Below are 13865 nucleotides of genomic sequence, written 5' to 3'. Positions count from 1 at the left end.
TGCTACATCGTAGAAAAATGTAGTCGATTAGTACCACAAAGTAGCCTCACAAATCAATTTTAAAAATGTTTATTTTGCTGATGTACAAAACAGTTGTAAAAGCAGAAAATGAGGAATGTACACAGGTTACACCTGTAACATTCACTTGGCTCAAGATGCATAGACATAAAAATGTAGAAAACAAAAATGGGTAGAATTTCATAAATTCCCTAAATGTGCTTCTTTAAAACCCGAGCAGCAGGTTCTCATGCACCTTTCACGGATGTATTTATTAAGGCAGCACTGTAACCATGACCCGTTTTCCAGAACTTTCATCAAACATTTCCAAAACTAAGGTCTAGTGTACTAGAACCTCCAGGTTGTAGAACACTAGACCAGTGGGTAGCTGGCTGCCGTGGCAATGCCACAGTGGTTCTTTCTGTCTTTGGCCATGTAGATGTAGCCTTTGTCTCCCCACTTATCACTCCAGCTGAGGAAGAGACAAAACATGTTAGTCCCACAGTTCTAGTTATTAGGAAATTATAGATTCACTGCTGCTTTAGAGAAATGTATGACTTAGACCATGGTATCAGGACAACACCAACACTGTATTCAAATAAAGGCAATGTAGAGATGCATATTCCCCGATGAGGGAATCAACCAATCCCGTAGTGGTGACGTAACAAACAAAAGACATCCTAGGACGATACTATGTACTGTACCTGTTCTTGACAATCCAGAATTTCTTGCCATCTACATCCTCTCCTTCAAAACCGTATCCCACCACCAGAACTCCATGGTCAAGCTCCTCACTGCTGCACTCCTCCTCATAATAGATCCCTACAGGGAGAGATCAAAGTTAAATTAGTGGGCTAAGATGCTGGGTTTACCTCAGTATGTAAAACCACCGGATCTCAAAGCTAAAGGTCGTTAGGTAGCGTGTAGCTATTTACTAGACGGCAAAACTGAAATATTGGTGACAAACAATTAACTTCAAAGATGATGCCATTTGTAAATCTTAACTAGTGTAATAGGGACAGACCAGAATAGCTCACTGCTACCCAAAAATAGTAGGTAGAGAATCCAATCCTTGCAAATATTCTAACACAATTTAAGTTGCCCCTGCTAAGTGCTTCTCACCAGAATGGTAGAACTGGAAAGATTCATGGCTGCCATCGATGGCGACAGAGACGGGGCCGACAGACGCCACAGCCTTCATCAGAGTGTGCTCCTTGCCACTGGGGATGTCCACGTAGCCGGTTTCATTGACGGCACTGAACTCTGGTCGGTAGTGGCAAAGTTCATCATCCTGAGTAACCAGATAAGCCCAACGGCCATGATTAGTAAAAAATAAATAAAAATGCTCCAATTATTCAAGCAAGTCAGTCATCCTTGCAGACATAAATCCCACTGTAATGTATATTTCTAAGTTGTAAGTCATTCCAAAATAACAACCATAGGAGTTGGTTTTACAGCAAACTGCATTATTTGGGACCAGACTAAGAGAACACAGGGCCTTACCTTGCCCACATAGGGGTAGGACGCCTCTGTGTCCAGGCCACCGTTGTCCATTACATACTGGAACGCCTGGTCCATGAGTCCTCCTTCACAGCCATCGTTGCCCTGGGGTCTGGAGCAGTCCACCAAGTTCTGTTTACTCAGAGACACCAGATTGCCAGTCTTCTTGAATAGCTGGCCCTCTATGGCTCCGGTGGAACTGAACGCCCAGCAAGACCCACATGTGCCCTGGAGGAAAGATTGTTAAACATCTTGTTAGTATTTCATGTCAGAACACACTGACATGCGCATGTAAGTAATAACTATGTATACTTAATTTGCCGCCTTATCTTCTGTATACTGTAAATTACAATCATGGTAACCAGCACGCAAGAGCCAGACAGTTCTCTGGAAGATATGCATTTATTAAGTGACACAGCAGTGTGTGTGGATAGGAGTCATGACTCATGAGTGATTCAGATCTCACCTGGTCCATGACGGGAGTGACGTAGCCCTTCTCTCTCCAGTCCACAGCTTTAGGGGCCTGCAGGTAATTGGGCTCCATGAACAGAGAGCCCTTGTACTTCCTCTCAGTCGTCTGCTTGTAGCCGTTCATGAGCTGCCCGAACTCTTCGTTGGTCTAGGGGAGGAAAGAATCAGAACGCGTTGAAACATAATGTCTTCCCTGGCCAGATGTGGTTTGTAATTTAACTTGGATCATGTTAGTTTGTTGGTGATGTGGACACCAAGGAACTGGAAGCTCTCAACCTGCTCCACTGCAGGGGGTGGGAAGATGAGAATGGGGGGGGGGGGGGCATGCTCGAAATGTAGTTTTTTTTAATGTCTTAGGACTGTTTTAAAAGTTGTGCACTGAACCATGAATCTAGTGTGCATCTTTAAGACTAAGTTTCAATTCCCTTCTCAGGATATCTATTCCATTGCTGCTTGATAGTTAAAGAAACCTAAACTGCGAGTCTGAATACATTCCTGCCTTCAATGTCAACGCTGATACATGTGTATTGTCAAAGTGCCTGTGAAATAGTTCATACTATGTGCTTCAGCAAATATATGGCATGGCAACTAAAAGATCCAGCTGTAGCACACACACAGTATGGGAAAGAGCTGCTGAAAAGTAGCTCCTGCTCCACAGTAAAATGTCCCAGCAACAGACTTGGACAGAAGCTCAGTGGAACTGATATCATCACCTGAAACTTTCTACTGCTTTAGTTCCTGCACCTCATAGAATATTAGCGCAACAGTCCTGCAGAGTTCTTGGATATAAATATATACAGTACAGGCCCCCAGAATGAGTAGCGGCACCCATTTCATCCATGTCAAGCACTGCTCAGCAAGGTGATTCTTCTTACCATGTCACCAAAGTTGTTCATGCCCAGACGGTAGGAGTGTTTTCCCATAGAATGGTCCAGGTTGTGCATCTCAATCTTCTTCAGGTTCTTTTCCCAAACCATCCTCCTCCAGCCCTCCTCGCTCTGTAACAATGAGTGAGAAAATATACACAATCATATACTGTCCCAGAACTATGTGCACAATCCATGCAATTAATGATATATAGGTGTAATTTACAGCTACATGTATGCACCAATTGATCAATTTGAGCCCCTTGTTGAGAGCAGTGGAGGATGGTGGAAGGAGTCAAAGGAGGACAGGCTCATTGTACTGGCTGTAATTGAATTAATGGAACGGAGTCAAACGTGGTTTCCAAATGTTTGATACCATTCCAGAAATTCCATTCCAGCCTATACCATAAGCCCATCCTCCTATAGCTCATCCCACCAGCCTCCACTCGTTGGGAGCTACCGAGGGGTTCCTGAGGATGTGCTCTTCCATTTGTGCTGAAACACCCACCTCATGGTAGTTCTTACTGTGCCAGTTCTTCCACAAGTGCCAGTGGCCCTCCAACTGAGAGTCAAACATAGGGGCCGCATACACAGCACTCATACAGAGCACCAACACTGCCAAGTACAGGGACATCATGGTCAAACAGCTGTGGAGAGAGAGAGAGAGCAGAGCTCAGTCAGCCTTGTATTTTCAGTGTAAAGAAGCTATATAGCATAAACTGTTGAATTGTACCTTTGAAACAACGGCAGATCTTCGACATTATATACAACAAAAAGTCTGGGCAGCACCTCCTACTGGAGAGTTGATCAACAACTATCCATTTGGTCTCCCATCCAGTGTTTTAACCAAGGCCAGCTTAGCTTTGACATGTCACTGCCTACACATGTGCTGTCATGTGAATGATTGACTGCATCACTTCTTTTTATAAGAAACAGTGTGTTGAAAATACTTTGTTTGCATAGTCAACTTACACACAGCTCTGACACACACTTATCCCACCAGACATGCCACCAGCGGGCTTTTCACAGTCCCCAAATCCAGAACAAATTCAAGAAAACATACAGTATTATATAGAGCCCTTATTGCATGGAATTTCCATCTCATATTGCTCAAATAAACAGCAAACCTGGTTTCAAAAAAGTAGACACCTCCCGGCACAACGCCTCTCCCCTATTTGACCTAGATAGTTTGTGTGTATGCATTGATATGTAGGCTACGTGTGCATTTAAAAGAAAATGGATGTAGTTCTCTCCTTGAGCTGTTATTGTCTAATGATGCTCTGTATTATATCATTCTGTATTATGTTTCTAGTTGTGTGGACCCCAGGAAGAGTAGCTGCTGCTTTTGCAACAGCTAATGGGGATCCTAATAAAATACAAATGTTTTAAAAAATCAAGTCATTGCAAAGTGTATCTTTAACAGAAAATGAAATGTAACCATCCTTTATAAGTCATATCAATTGTAATATTGACGCCAATAAATCACTTGTGAAGTCATCAGCAGCTATTGTTTTAATTCAATCTAAGGTTCACAAACACATCACCTTGCACTTTCACCATCCTGTGACGTTAATTCATCATAATTGATTTAATCTGCAGCCTAATAAACTGTGTCCACACTACTACTCAAAGTTTACTTCGATATAATAACCATCATTTGGTCATAAAAGCATTCTTACCAACAATCATCGCATAATTAATTTTACGGACACAAAAATACCACTTGTCTAGAGTATTTTGTGTTGTCGACATTTGGAAAGTTTACCGGAAAATGATGTTGTCATCAGATTTGCTGTATCAATCAAATCAAAGAGCAAATACCCCTGGTAAATGTAAATGTCCATAACCCAAGATCCTAACACTGTACAAAGAACAGAATGGAAAGCTGTACTTACTTTTCCCCGTCAATTTGCAGTAGCAGGGTGATGATATTTGCTGTTGTTGTGTAGTCAGTGAACAAGACACGACACTTTATACAGCCAGCTATATGTCCTATAGTGGTGGGGGCTGGCTTGTGATTGGCTAAAAGGGGACGGTATCTCACACTGCCGGCCCGCTGAAAGATCATTTAAAGATCTCAGGTCCCGCCCGGTGTAAATAGCCCAGCATGTGATTCATGACCACTTGGCCATTTTCATCAACTCATCAAATTTAATTAAACATCACTCAGTGAGTTGATTAGATTACTGGGAAACAAAAGGGTGAAAATATACATTATAACATCGAATCAGTTTCACTTAACATTCTTTCATTGTCGGTTACTTTGTAACAGTTCTCTCATTATGTACCGGCGCGGAGGAGATGAGAGCATGGCACGCTGATGCTTATACAGCAATGACAAAGAAATTACCAGAAAAAAATGCAAAACATGTTCATTGAACAATAATGACATGAATTTAGGAAGAAATGTTACATGTAGTCTAGTACCAGAAACTGAGTGGCCAACAGCAAACGCCACATATGTTCCTGCTCTGTGAAGCATACAACAGCTTCAGTGTTTGTTCAACCATGTGTAGTGTTTTTGTAGACACACCAATACCAATCAAGGAGTCGACGCGGAATGTTGACCGGGTAGTTGGAGTTCTACTCTGGGAGCTAATGATTACAACCACATAACTATTGTGTGTGTGTGTGTAGGTCAGTACCCATCCATCCATTGATTTGTGTGTTTTTGTGTGTGTGTGTGTGTGTGTGTGTGTGTGTGTGTGTGTGTGTGTGTGTGTGTGTGTGTGTGTGTGTGTGTGTGTGTGTGTGTGTGTGTGTGTGTGTGTGTGTGTGTGTGTGTGTGTGTGTCTGCCCTATCAGTAACCACATAGATTTAGCAGCTGCCCAAGAAGAGAATCCATCCCTCCCCTTATTCCTGTGTGATTGTATTTCGTTGACAGGCAGTATTTCCTAAAGCTGACATGCAAAAGTGACATTACACAATAGGTATTTCTTTAGAAACAATGTATTGATTAGTGTGTTTTCTGTGGGTTTCGATTCAGTGGGTTTCACAATTAAAATAGTTTAATAAATGGGTAAGTTATCACCTCCCTGACCAAGTCCCTTCACCCCCCTGATTGCGCAGTTTGGCCGGGCGGCCAGCTCTAGGAAGAGTCTCGGTGGTTCCAGATGTCTTACATTTAAGAATGATGGAGGCCACTGGGTTCTTTGGGACCTTTAATGCTGCAGAAATGTTTTGGTACCCTTCACCAGATCTGTGCCTCGAAACAATCGTATCTCTGAGCTACGGAAAATTCCTTCTACCTCATGGCTTGGTTATTGCTCTGACATGCTCTGTCAACTGTGGGACCTTAGATTGACAGGTGTGTGCCTTTCCAAATCATGTCCAATCAATTTAATTTACCACAGGATCAATGGAGACAGGATGCACCCGAGCTCAATTTCGAGTCTCATATCAAAGCGTCTGAGTACTTATGTAAATAAGTTCATTCTTTTTTTATTTGTAAAACATTAAGAAAAAATGTCAAAACAATTATATTCACTGTGTCATTATGGGGTATTGTGTGTAGATTGCTGAGGATGTTTTTTCTTTAATCGATTTTGGAATAAGGCTGTAACATAACAACATGTGGATAAGTAATGGGGTCTGAATACTTTCTGAAGGCACTGTAAGTACCTCACTGTGATTGTTTCCAATTCAAATTATACTTTCTTTTATTTACAAGCAAGAATTAAGCTAGGACTGTCTGGTAGTGGTCTGACTGGGGAGGGGAAACTTGAAAATGAGCTGTTCTTGGCAGAGAGGTTTAGAACTCTCTTTCTTATTGGTCTGTTAACTAATTTACCACCTGGTGATGTCACCAGGCAGGCCAAAACTCCATCCCAACAAAACAGGCAGACATTTCAGGCATTCTTTTCAAACAGTTCTTACACTAAAATGGCATTATCATAATTTCCACAATTTCAGAGCGTTATTCCAACCTCATAATGTGGAAATATATACAGTTGAAGTCGGAAGTTTACATACACCTTAGTCATATACATTCACATTCAGTTTTTCACAATTCCTGACATTTAATCCTAGTAAAAATTCCCTGTCTTAGGTCAGTTAGGATCACCACTTTATTTTAAGAATGTGAAATGTCAGAATAATAGTAGAGAGAATGATTTATTTCTGCTTTTATTTCTTTCATCACATTCCCAGTGGGTCAGAAGTTTACATACACTCAATTAGTATTTGGTAGCATTGTCTTTAAGGTGTTTAAATTGGGTCAAACGTTTTGGGTAGCCTTCCACAAGCTTCCCACAATACGTTGGGTGAGTTTTGTCCTATTCCTCCTGACAGAGCTGGTGTAACTGAGTCAGGTATGTAGGCCTCCTTTCTCGCACACACTTTTCAGTTCTGCCCGCAAATTTTCTATGGGATTGATGTCAGGGCTTTGTGATACCTTGATTTTGTTGTCCTTAAGCCATTTTGACACAACTTTGGAAGTATGCTTGGGGTCATTGTCCATTTGGAAGACCCATTTGCGACCAAGCTTTAACTTCTTGACTGATGTCTTGAGATGTTGCTTCAATATATAGTATCCACATAATTTTCCTTTTATTTTTTTTATTTTTTTATTTCACCTTTATTTAACCAGGTAGGCTAGTTGAGAACAAGTTCTCATTTACAACTGCGACCTGGCCAAGATAAAGCATAGCAGTGTGAACAGACAACACAGAGTTACACATGGAGTAAACAATTAACAAGTCAATAACACAGTAGAAAAAAAGGGGGAGTCTATATACAATGTGTGCAAAAGGCATGAGGAGGTAGGCGAATAATTACAATATTGCAGATTAACACTGGATTGATAAATGATCATGTACAGGTAGAGATATTGGTGTGCAAAAGAGCAGAAAAGTAAATAAATAAAAACTGTGGGGATGAGGTAGGTGAAAATGGGTGGGCTATTTACCAATAGATTATGTACAGCTGCAGCGATCGGTTAGCTGCTCAGATAGCTGATGTTTGAAGTTGGTGAGGGAGATAAAGGTCTCCAACTTCAGCGATTTTTGCAATTCGTTCCAGTCACAGGCAGCAGAGTACTGTAACGAAAGGCGGCCGAATGAGGTGTTGGCTTTAGGGATGATCAGTGAGATACACCTGCTGGAGTGCGTGCTACGGATGGGTGTTGCCATCGTGACCAGTGAACTGAGATAAGGCGGAGCTTTACCTAGCATGGCCTTGTAGATGACCTGGAGCCAGTGGGTCTTGCGACGAATATGTAGCGAGGGCCAGCCGACTAGAGCATACAAGTCGCAGTGGTGGGTAGTATAAGGTGCTTTAGTGACAAAACGGATGGCACTGTGATAAACTGCATCCAGTTTGCTGAGAAGAGTGTTGGAAGCAATTTTGTAGATGACATCGCCGAAGTCGAGGATCGGTAGGATAGTCAGTTTTACTAGGGTAAGCTTGGCAGCGTGAGTGAAGGAGGCTTTGTTACGGAATAGAAAGCCGACTCTTGATTTGATTTTCGATTGGAGATGTTTGATATGGGTCTGGAAGGAGAGTTTGCAGTCTAGCCAGACACCTAGGTACTTATAGGTGTCCACATATTCAAGGTCGGAACCATCCAGTGTGGTGATGCTAGTCGGGCAAGCGGGTGCAGGCAGCGATCGGTTGAAAAGCATGCATTTGGTTTTACTAGCGTTTAAGAGCAGTTGGAGGCCACGGAAGGAGTGTTGTATGGCATTGAAGCTCGTTTGGAGGTTAGATAGCACAGTGTCCAATGACGGGCTGAAAGTATATAGAATGGTGTCGTCTGCGTAGAGGTGGATCAGGGAATCGCCCGCAGCAAGAGCAACATCATTGATATATACAGAGAAAAGAGTCGGCCTGAGAATTGAACCCTGTGGCACCCCCATAGAGACTGCCAGAGGACCGGACAGCATGCCCTCCGATTTGACACACTGAACTCTGTCTGCAAAGTAATTGGTGAACCAGGCAAGGCAGTCATCCGAAAAACCGAGGCTACTGAGTCTGCCGATAAGAATATGGTGATTGACAGACTCGAAAGCCTTGGCAAGGTCGATGAAGACGGCTGCACAGTACTGTCTTTTATCGATGGCGGTTATGATGTCGTTTAGTACCTTGAGTGTGGCTGAGGTGCACCCGTGACCGGCTCGGAAACCAGATTGCATAGCGGAGAAGGTACGGTGGGATTCGAGATGGTCAGTGACCTGTTTGTTGACTTGGCTTTCGAAGACCTTAGATAGGCAAGTCAGAATGGATATAGGTCTGTAACAGTTTGGGTCCAGGGTGTCTCCCCCTTTGAAGAGGGGGATGACTGCGGCAGCTTTCCAATCCTTGGGGATCTCAGACGATATGAAAGAGAGGTTGAACAGGCTGGTAATAGGGGTTGCGACAATGGCGGCGGATAGTTTCAGAAATAGAGGGTCCAGATTGTCAAGCCCAGCTGATTTATACGGGTCCAGGTTTTGCAGCTCTTTCAGAACATCTGCTATCTGGATTTGGGTAAAGGAGAACCTGGAGAGGCTTGGGCGAGGAGCTGCGTGGGGGCCGGAGCTGTTGGTCGAGGTTGGAGTAGCCAGGCGGAAGGCATGGCCAGCCGTTGAGAAATGCTTGTTGAAGTTTTCAATAATCATGGATTTGTCGGTGGTGACCGTGTTCCCTAGCCTCAGTGCAGTGGGCAGCTGGGAGGAGGTGCTCATTGTTCTCCATGGACTTCACAGTGTCCCAGAACTTTTTGGAGTTGGAGCTACAGGATGCAAACTTCTGCCTGAAGAAGCTGGCCTTAGCTTTCCTGACTGACTGCGTGTATTGGTTCCGGACTTCCCTGAACAGTTGCATATCGCGGGGACTGTTCGATGCTATTGCAGTCCGCCACAGGATGTTTTTGTGCTGGTCGAGGGCAGTCAGGTCTGGAGTGAACCAAGGGCTATATCTGTTCTTAGTTCTGCATTTTTTGAACGGAGCATGCTTATCTAAAATGGTGAGGAAGTTACTCTTAAAGAGTGACCAGGCATCCTCAACTGACGGGATGAGGTCAATGTCCTTCCAGGGTACCCGGGCCAGGTCGATTAGAAAGGCCTGCTCACAGAAGTGTTTTAGGGAGCGTTTGACAGTGATGAGGGGTGGTCGTTTGACTGCGGCTCCGTAGCGGATACAGGCAATGAGGCAGTGGTCGCTGAGATCCTGATTGAAGACAGCGGAGGTGTATTTGGAGGGCCAGTTGGTCAGGATGACATCTATGAGGGTGCCCTTGCTTACAGAGTTAGGGTTGTACCTGGTGGGTTCCTTGATGATTTGTGTGAGATTGAGGGCATCTAGCTTAGATTGTAGGACTGCAGGGGTATTAAGCATATCCTAAGTTTAGGTCACCTAACAGAACAAACTCTGAAGCTAGATGGGGGGCAATCAATTCACAAATGGTGTCCAGGGCACAGCTGGGAGCTGAGGGGGGTCGGTAGCAGGCGGCAACAGTGAGCGACTTATTTCTGGAGAGAGTAATTTTCAGAATTAGTAGTTCGAACTGTTTGGGTATGGACCTGGAAAGTATGACATTACTTTGCAGGCTATCTCTGCAGTAGACTGCAACTCCTCCCCCTTTGGCAGTTCTATCTTGACGGAAGATGTTATAGTTGGGTATGGAAATCTCAGAATTTTTGGTGGCCTTCCTGAGCCAGGATTCAGACACGGCAAGGACATCAGGGTTAGCAGAGTGTGCTAAAGCGGTGAGTAAAACAAACTTAGGGAGGAGGCTTCTGATGTTGACATGCATGAAACCAAGGCTTTTTCGATCACAGAAGTCAACAAATGAGGGTGCCTGGGGACATGCAGGGCCTGGGTTTACCTCCACATCACCCGCGGAACAGAGAAGGAGTAGTATGAGGGTGCGGCTAAAGGCTATCAAAACTGGTCGCCTAGAGCATTGGGGACAGAGAATAAGAGGAGCAGGTTTCTGGGCATGGTAGAATATATTCAGGGCATAATGCGCAGACAGGGGTATGGTGGGGTGCGGGTACAGCGGAGGTAAGCCCAGGCACTGGGTGATGATGAGAGAGGTTGTATCTCTGGACATGCTAGTTGTAATTGGTGAGGTCACTGCATGTGTGGGAGGTGGGACAAAGGAGGTATCAGGGGTATGAAGAGTGGAACTAGGCGCTCCATTGTGAACTAAAACAATGATAACTAACCTGTACAACAGTATACAAGGCATATTGACATTTGAGAGAGACATACAGCGAGGCATACAGTAATCACAGGTGTTGAATTGGGAAAGCTAGCTTAAACAGTAGGTGAGACAACAACAGCTAATCAGCTAGCACAACAACAGCAGGTAAAATGGCGTTGACTAGGCAACTGGGGCCGACAGATAAAACATAAACAAGCAGAATGAGGTACCGTGATTAATGGACAAGAGGAATGAGTCCAGCGTGCATCAGCTATGTAGCCAGGTGATCAGTGTCCAGGGGGCAGGGAAGCTGGATTAGTGAGTGTTATCCAGGTTGAAAAAAACTAACAATGACTAAATAGCTTGTAGCTAGTTAGCTAGTTAGCTTCTGGAGGTTCTTGGAGTGTGTTCTAAAAATTAAGGTAAATAATAGCGATTCCGTATCACATTGGGTGAGGCAGGTTACATATTTTGAAAATCTGAGGAAGGTATAAACAAATTAAAAATCGGAAAGAGATAAGAGAGTAAATATGGGATGCATCAGGGAGGTGGAGTTATTTAAATGACTAAATAGCTTGTGAGAACAATAATAGCGATTCCGTCACATTGGGTGAGGCAGGTTACAACAAATTAAAAATCGGAAAGAGATAAGAGAGTAAATAGTCCGTTTGGGACGAGGCGATTCAGACGGTTAGCAGGCCTGTGCTAACAAGCTAACAGTTAGTAGGCCGGGGCTAAACAAGGTAGCAGTTAGCAGGCCGAAATAGCAAGCCAGGGATAGCAAGGGCTAGAGAGTTAGCCTTTGGGGGACGTCGCGATGGGGTGAGTCTGTTTATTCCTCTTCATGCGGTGACATCGATAGACCGGTCGTGGGTCCGGGTAATTGTAGCCCAGGAGTATGCTACGGTGGTAGGTATTGTAGCACAGGTGCTCTGGCGGGGCTAGCTTCAGGCTAAGTGGGTGGAAGCGCTAGCCAGCAGTAATCGTCCGGGGTTGCGGTTTAGCTAAATAACTAGTTGTGAAGATCCAGATGTTCCGTTTGCGGCGGGAATCCGGGGGTAAAAAAATAAAAAAATAAATAGGTCTGTTATGCTCTGGTTAGAGTCGCATGAGCTTTTCGTGCTAAAGGTTAGCTGATGACCGGTTAGCCGAAGACCGCTAGCATAGCTGGTAGTTAGCTGGCTAGCTTCAGTTGAGGGGTTCCGGTTCCGAAGTAAATATAAATACTAAATACTTTAGGAAAAAAGAAAATAGCTACATTGGGTGAGGCGGATTGAAGGAGAGTATTTGGAAGCTGAGGTTTAGTGAAATGTTTTAAAAGATATGCGAAGAAAAAATATGTAAAAACGAAAAAAGACGAAATATACACGGGACAAGGGACACGACACGTCTTACTGCTACGCCATCTTGGATGTCTTGGATTCCTCTCTCATGATGCCATCTATTTTGTGAAGTACACCAGTCCCTCCTGCAGCAATGCACCCCCACAATATGATGCTGCCACCCCCGTGCTTCACAGTTGGGATGGTGTTCTTCGGCTTGCAAGCATCCCCTTTTTTCCTCCAAACATAAGGATGGTCCTTATAGCCAAACAGTTCCATTTTTGTTTCATCAGACCAGAGGACTTTTCTCCAAAAAGTACGATCTTTGTCCCCATGTGCAGGTGCAAACCGTAGTCTAGCTTTTTTATGGCTGTTTTGGAGCAGTGGCTTCTTCCTTGCTGAGCGGCCTTTCAGATTATGTCGACATAGGACTCGTTTAACTGTGGATGTAGATACTTTTGTACCTGTTTCCTCCAGCATCTTCACAAGGTCCTTTGCTGTTGTTCTAAGGTTGATTTGCACTTTTCTCACCAAAGTACGTTAATCTCTAGGAGACAGAACATGTCTCCTTTCTGAGCGGTATGATGGCTGTGTCGTCCCATGGTGTTTATAGTTGCGTACTATTACTTGTACATATGAACGTGGTACCTTCAGGCGTTTGGAAATTGCTCCCAAGGATGAACCAGACTTGTGGAGGTGTACACTTTTTTTCTGAGGTCTTGGCTGATTTTTTATGATTTTCCCACGATGTCAAGCAAAGAGGCACTGAGTTTGAAGGTAGGCCTTGAAATAGATCCACATGTACACCTCCAATTGACTCAAATTGTAACGGCGTTCTTCGTTTGTCGAAAGAGAGTCGGACCAAAATGCAGCGTGTTGGTTACTCATGTTTTTAATAGAACAAATGAAGATACATGAAATAACAAAAACAACAAACGTGAAAAAACCTATACAGCCTGTCTGGTGAACACTAACACAGAGACAGGAACAATCACCCACGAAATACAAAGTGAAAATCAGGCTACCTAAATACGGTTCCCAATAAGAGACAACGAGAATCACCTGACTCTGATTGAGAACCGCCTCAGGCAGCCAAACCTATGCAACACACACCCCTAATCAGCCACAATCCCAATAACTAAAAAAAACCACTAAGAAATACAACAAACATAAACCCATGTCACACCCTGGCCTGACCAACTAATTAACTAAAACACAAAATACTAAGACCAAGGCGTGATAGAACCCCCCCCTAAGGTGCGGACTCCCGGACGCACCTCAAAACCATAGGGAGGGTCCGGGTGGGCGTCTGTCCATGGTGGCGGTTCCGGCTCGGGACGTGGACCCCACTCCATAAATGTCATAGTTCCTCCCCTTCGCGTCCTGGGATGATCCACCCTCGCCGCCGACCATGGCCGAATAGTCCTCACCCAGAACCCCACTGAACTGAGGAGCAGCTCGTGACTGAGGGGCAGCTCGGGACTGAGGCAGCTCGGGACTGAGGGGAAGCTCGGGACTGAGGGGCAGCTCGGGACTGAGGGGCAGCTCGGGACTGAGGGGCAGCTCGGGACTGAGGGGCAGCT

At 44.3% G+C, this 13865-nt stretch overlaps 1 protein-coding gene across 1 annotated transcript; it reads right to left on the bottom strand.

Annotated features, from left to right (window-relative positions):
• Positions 1-320: 320 nt before the first annotated feature.
• LOC135517660 (procathepsin L-like) lies at positions 321-4766 on the bottom strand. Its single transcript, XM_064942164.1, has 8 exons — positions 4730-4766; positions 3343-3481; positions 2844-2966; positions 1964-2116; positions 1501-1725; positions 1120-1288; positions 702-819; positions 321-469 (listed from the first exon to the last, which is right to left on the bottom strand). The coding sequence occupies exons 2-8, from the start codon at positions 3469-3471 to the stop codon at positions 370-372; spliced, it is 1017 nt and encodes a 338-aa protein (XP_064798236.1). The 5' UTR covers positions 3472-3481; positions 4730-4766; the 3' UTR covers positions 321-369.
• Between the last annotated feature and the right edge of the window lie 9099 nt (positions 4767-13865).

The sequence above is a fragment of the Oncorhynchus masou genome, chromosome 28 (genome assembly GCF_036934945.1).
Source record: "Oncorhynchus masou masou isolate Uvic2021 chromosome 28, UVic_Omas_1.1, whole genome shotgun sequence".
Classification (NCBI taxonomy): Eukaryota; Metazoa; Chordata; class Actinopteri; order Salmoniformes; family Salmonidae; genus Oncorhynchus; species Oncorhynchus masou.
The sequence above is the reverse complement of the archived record's forward strand: the minus strand, read 5'-3'. Positions and strand labels throughout refer to the sequence as shown.

Excerpts from the sequence above, each read along its gene's own strand:
- LOC135517660 (XM_064942164.1), bottom strand. The coding sequence starts at position 3,471 with ATGATGTCCCTGTACTTGGCAGTGTTGGTGCTCTGTATGAGTGCTGTG. Across the intron at positions 1,726-1,963 it reads TCACTCCCGTCATGGACCAG|GGCACATGTGGGTCTTGCTG; the intron begins GTGAGATCTGAA and ends TCTTTCCTCCAG. Across the intron at positions 1,289-1,500 it reads CCTACCCCTATGTGGGCAAG|GATGATGAACTTTGCCACTA; the intron begins GTAAGGCCCTGT and ends CTGGTTACTCAG.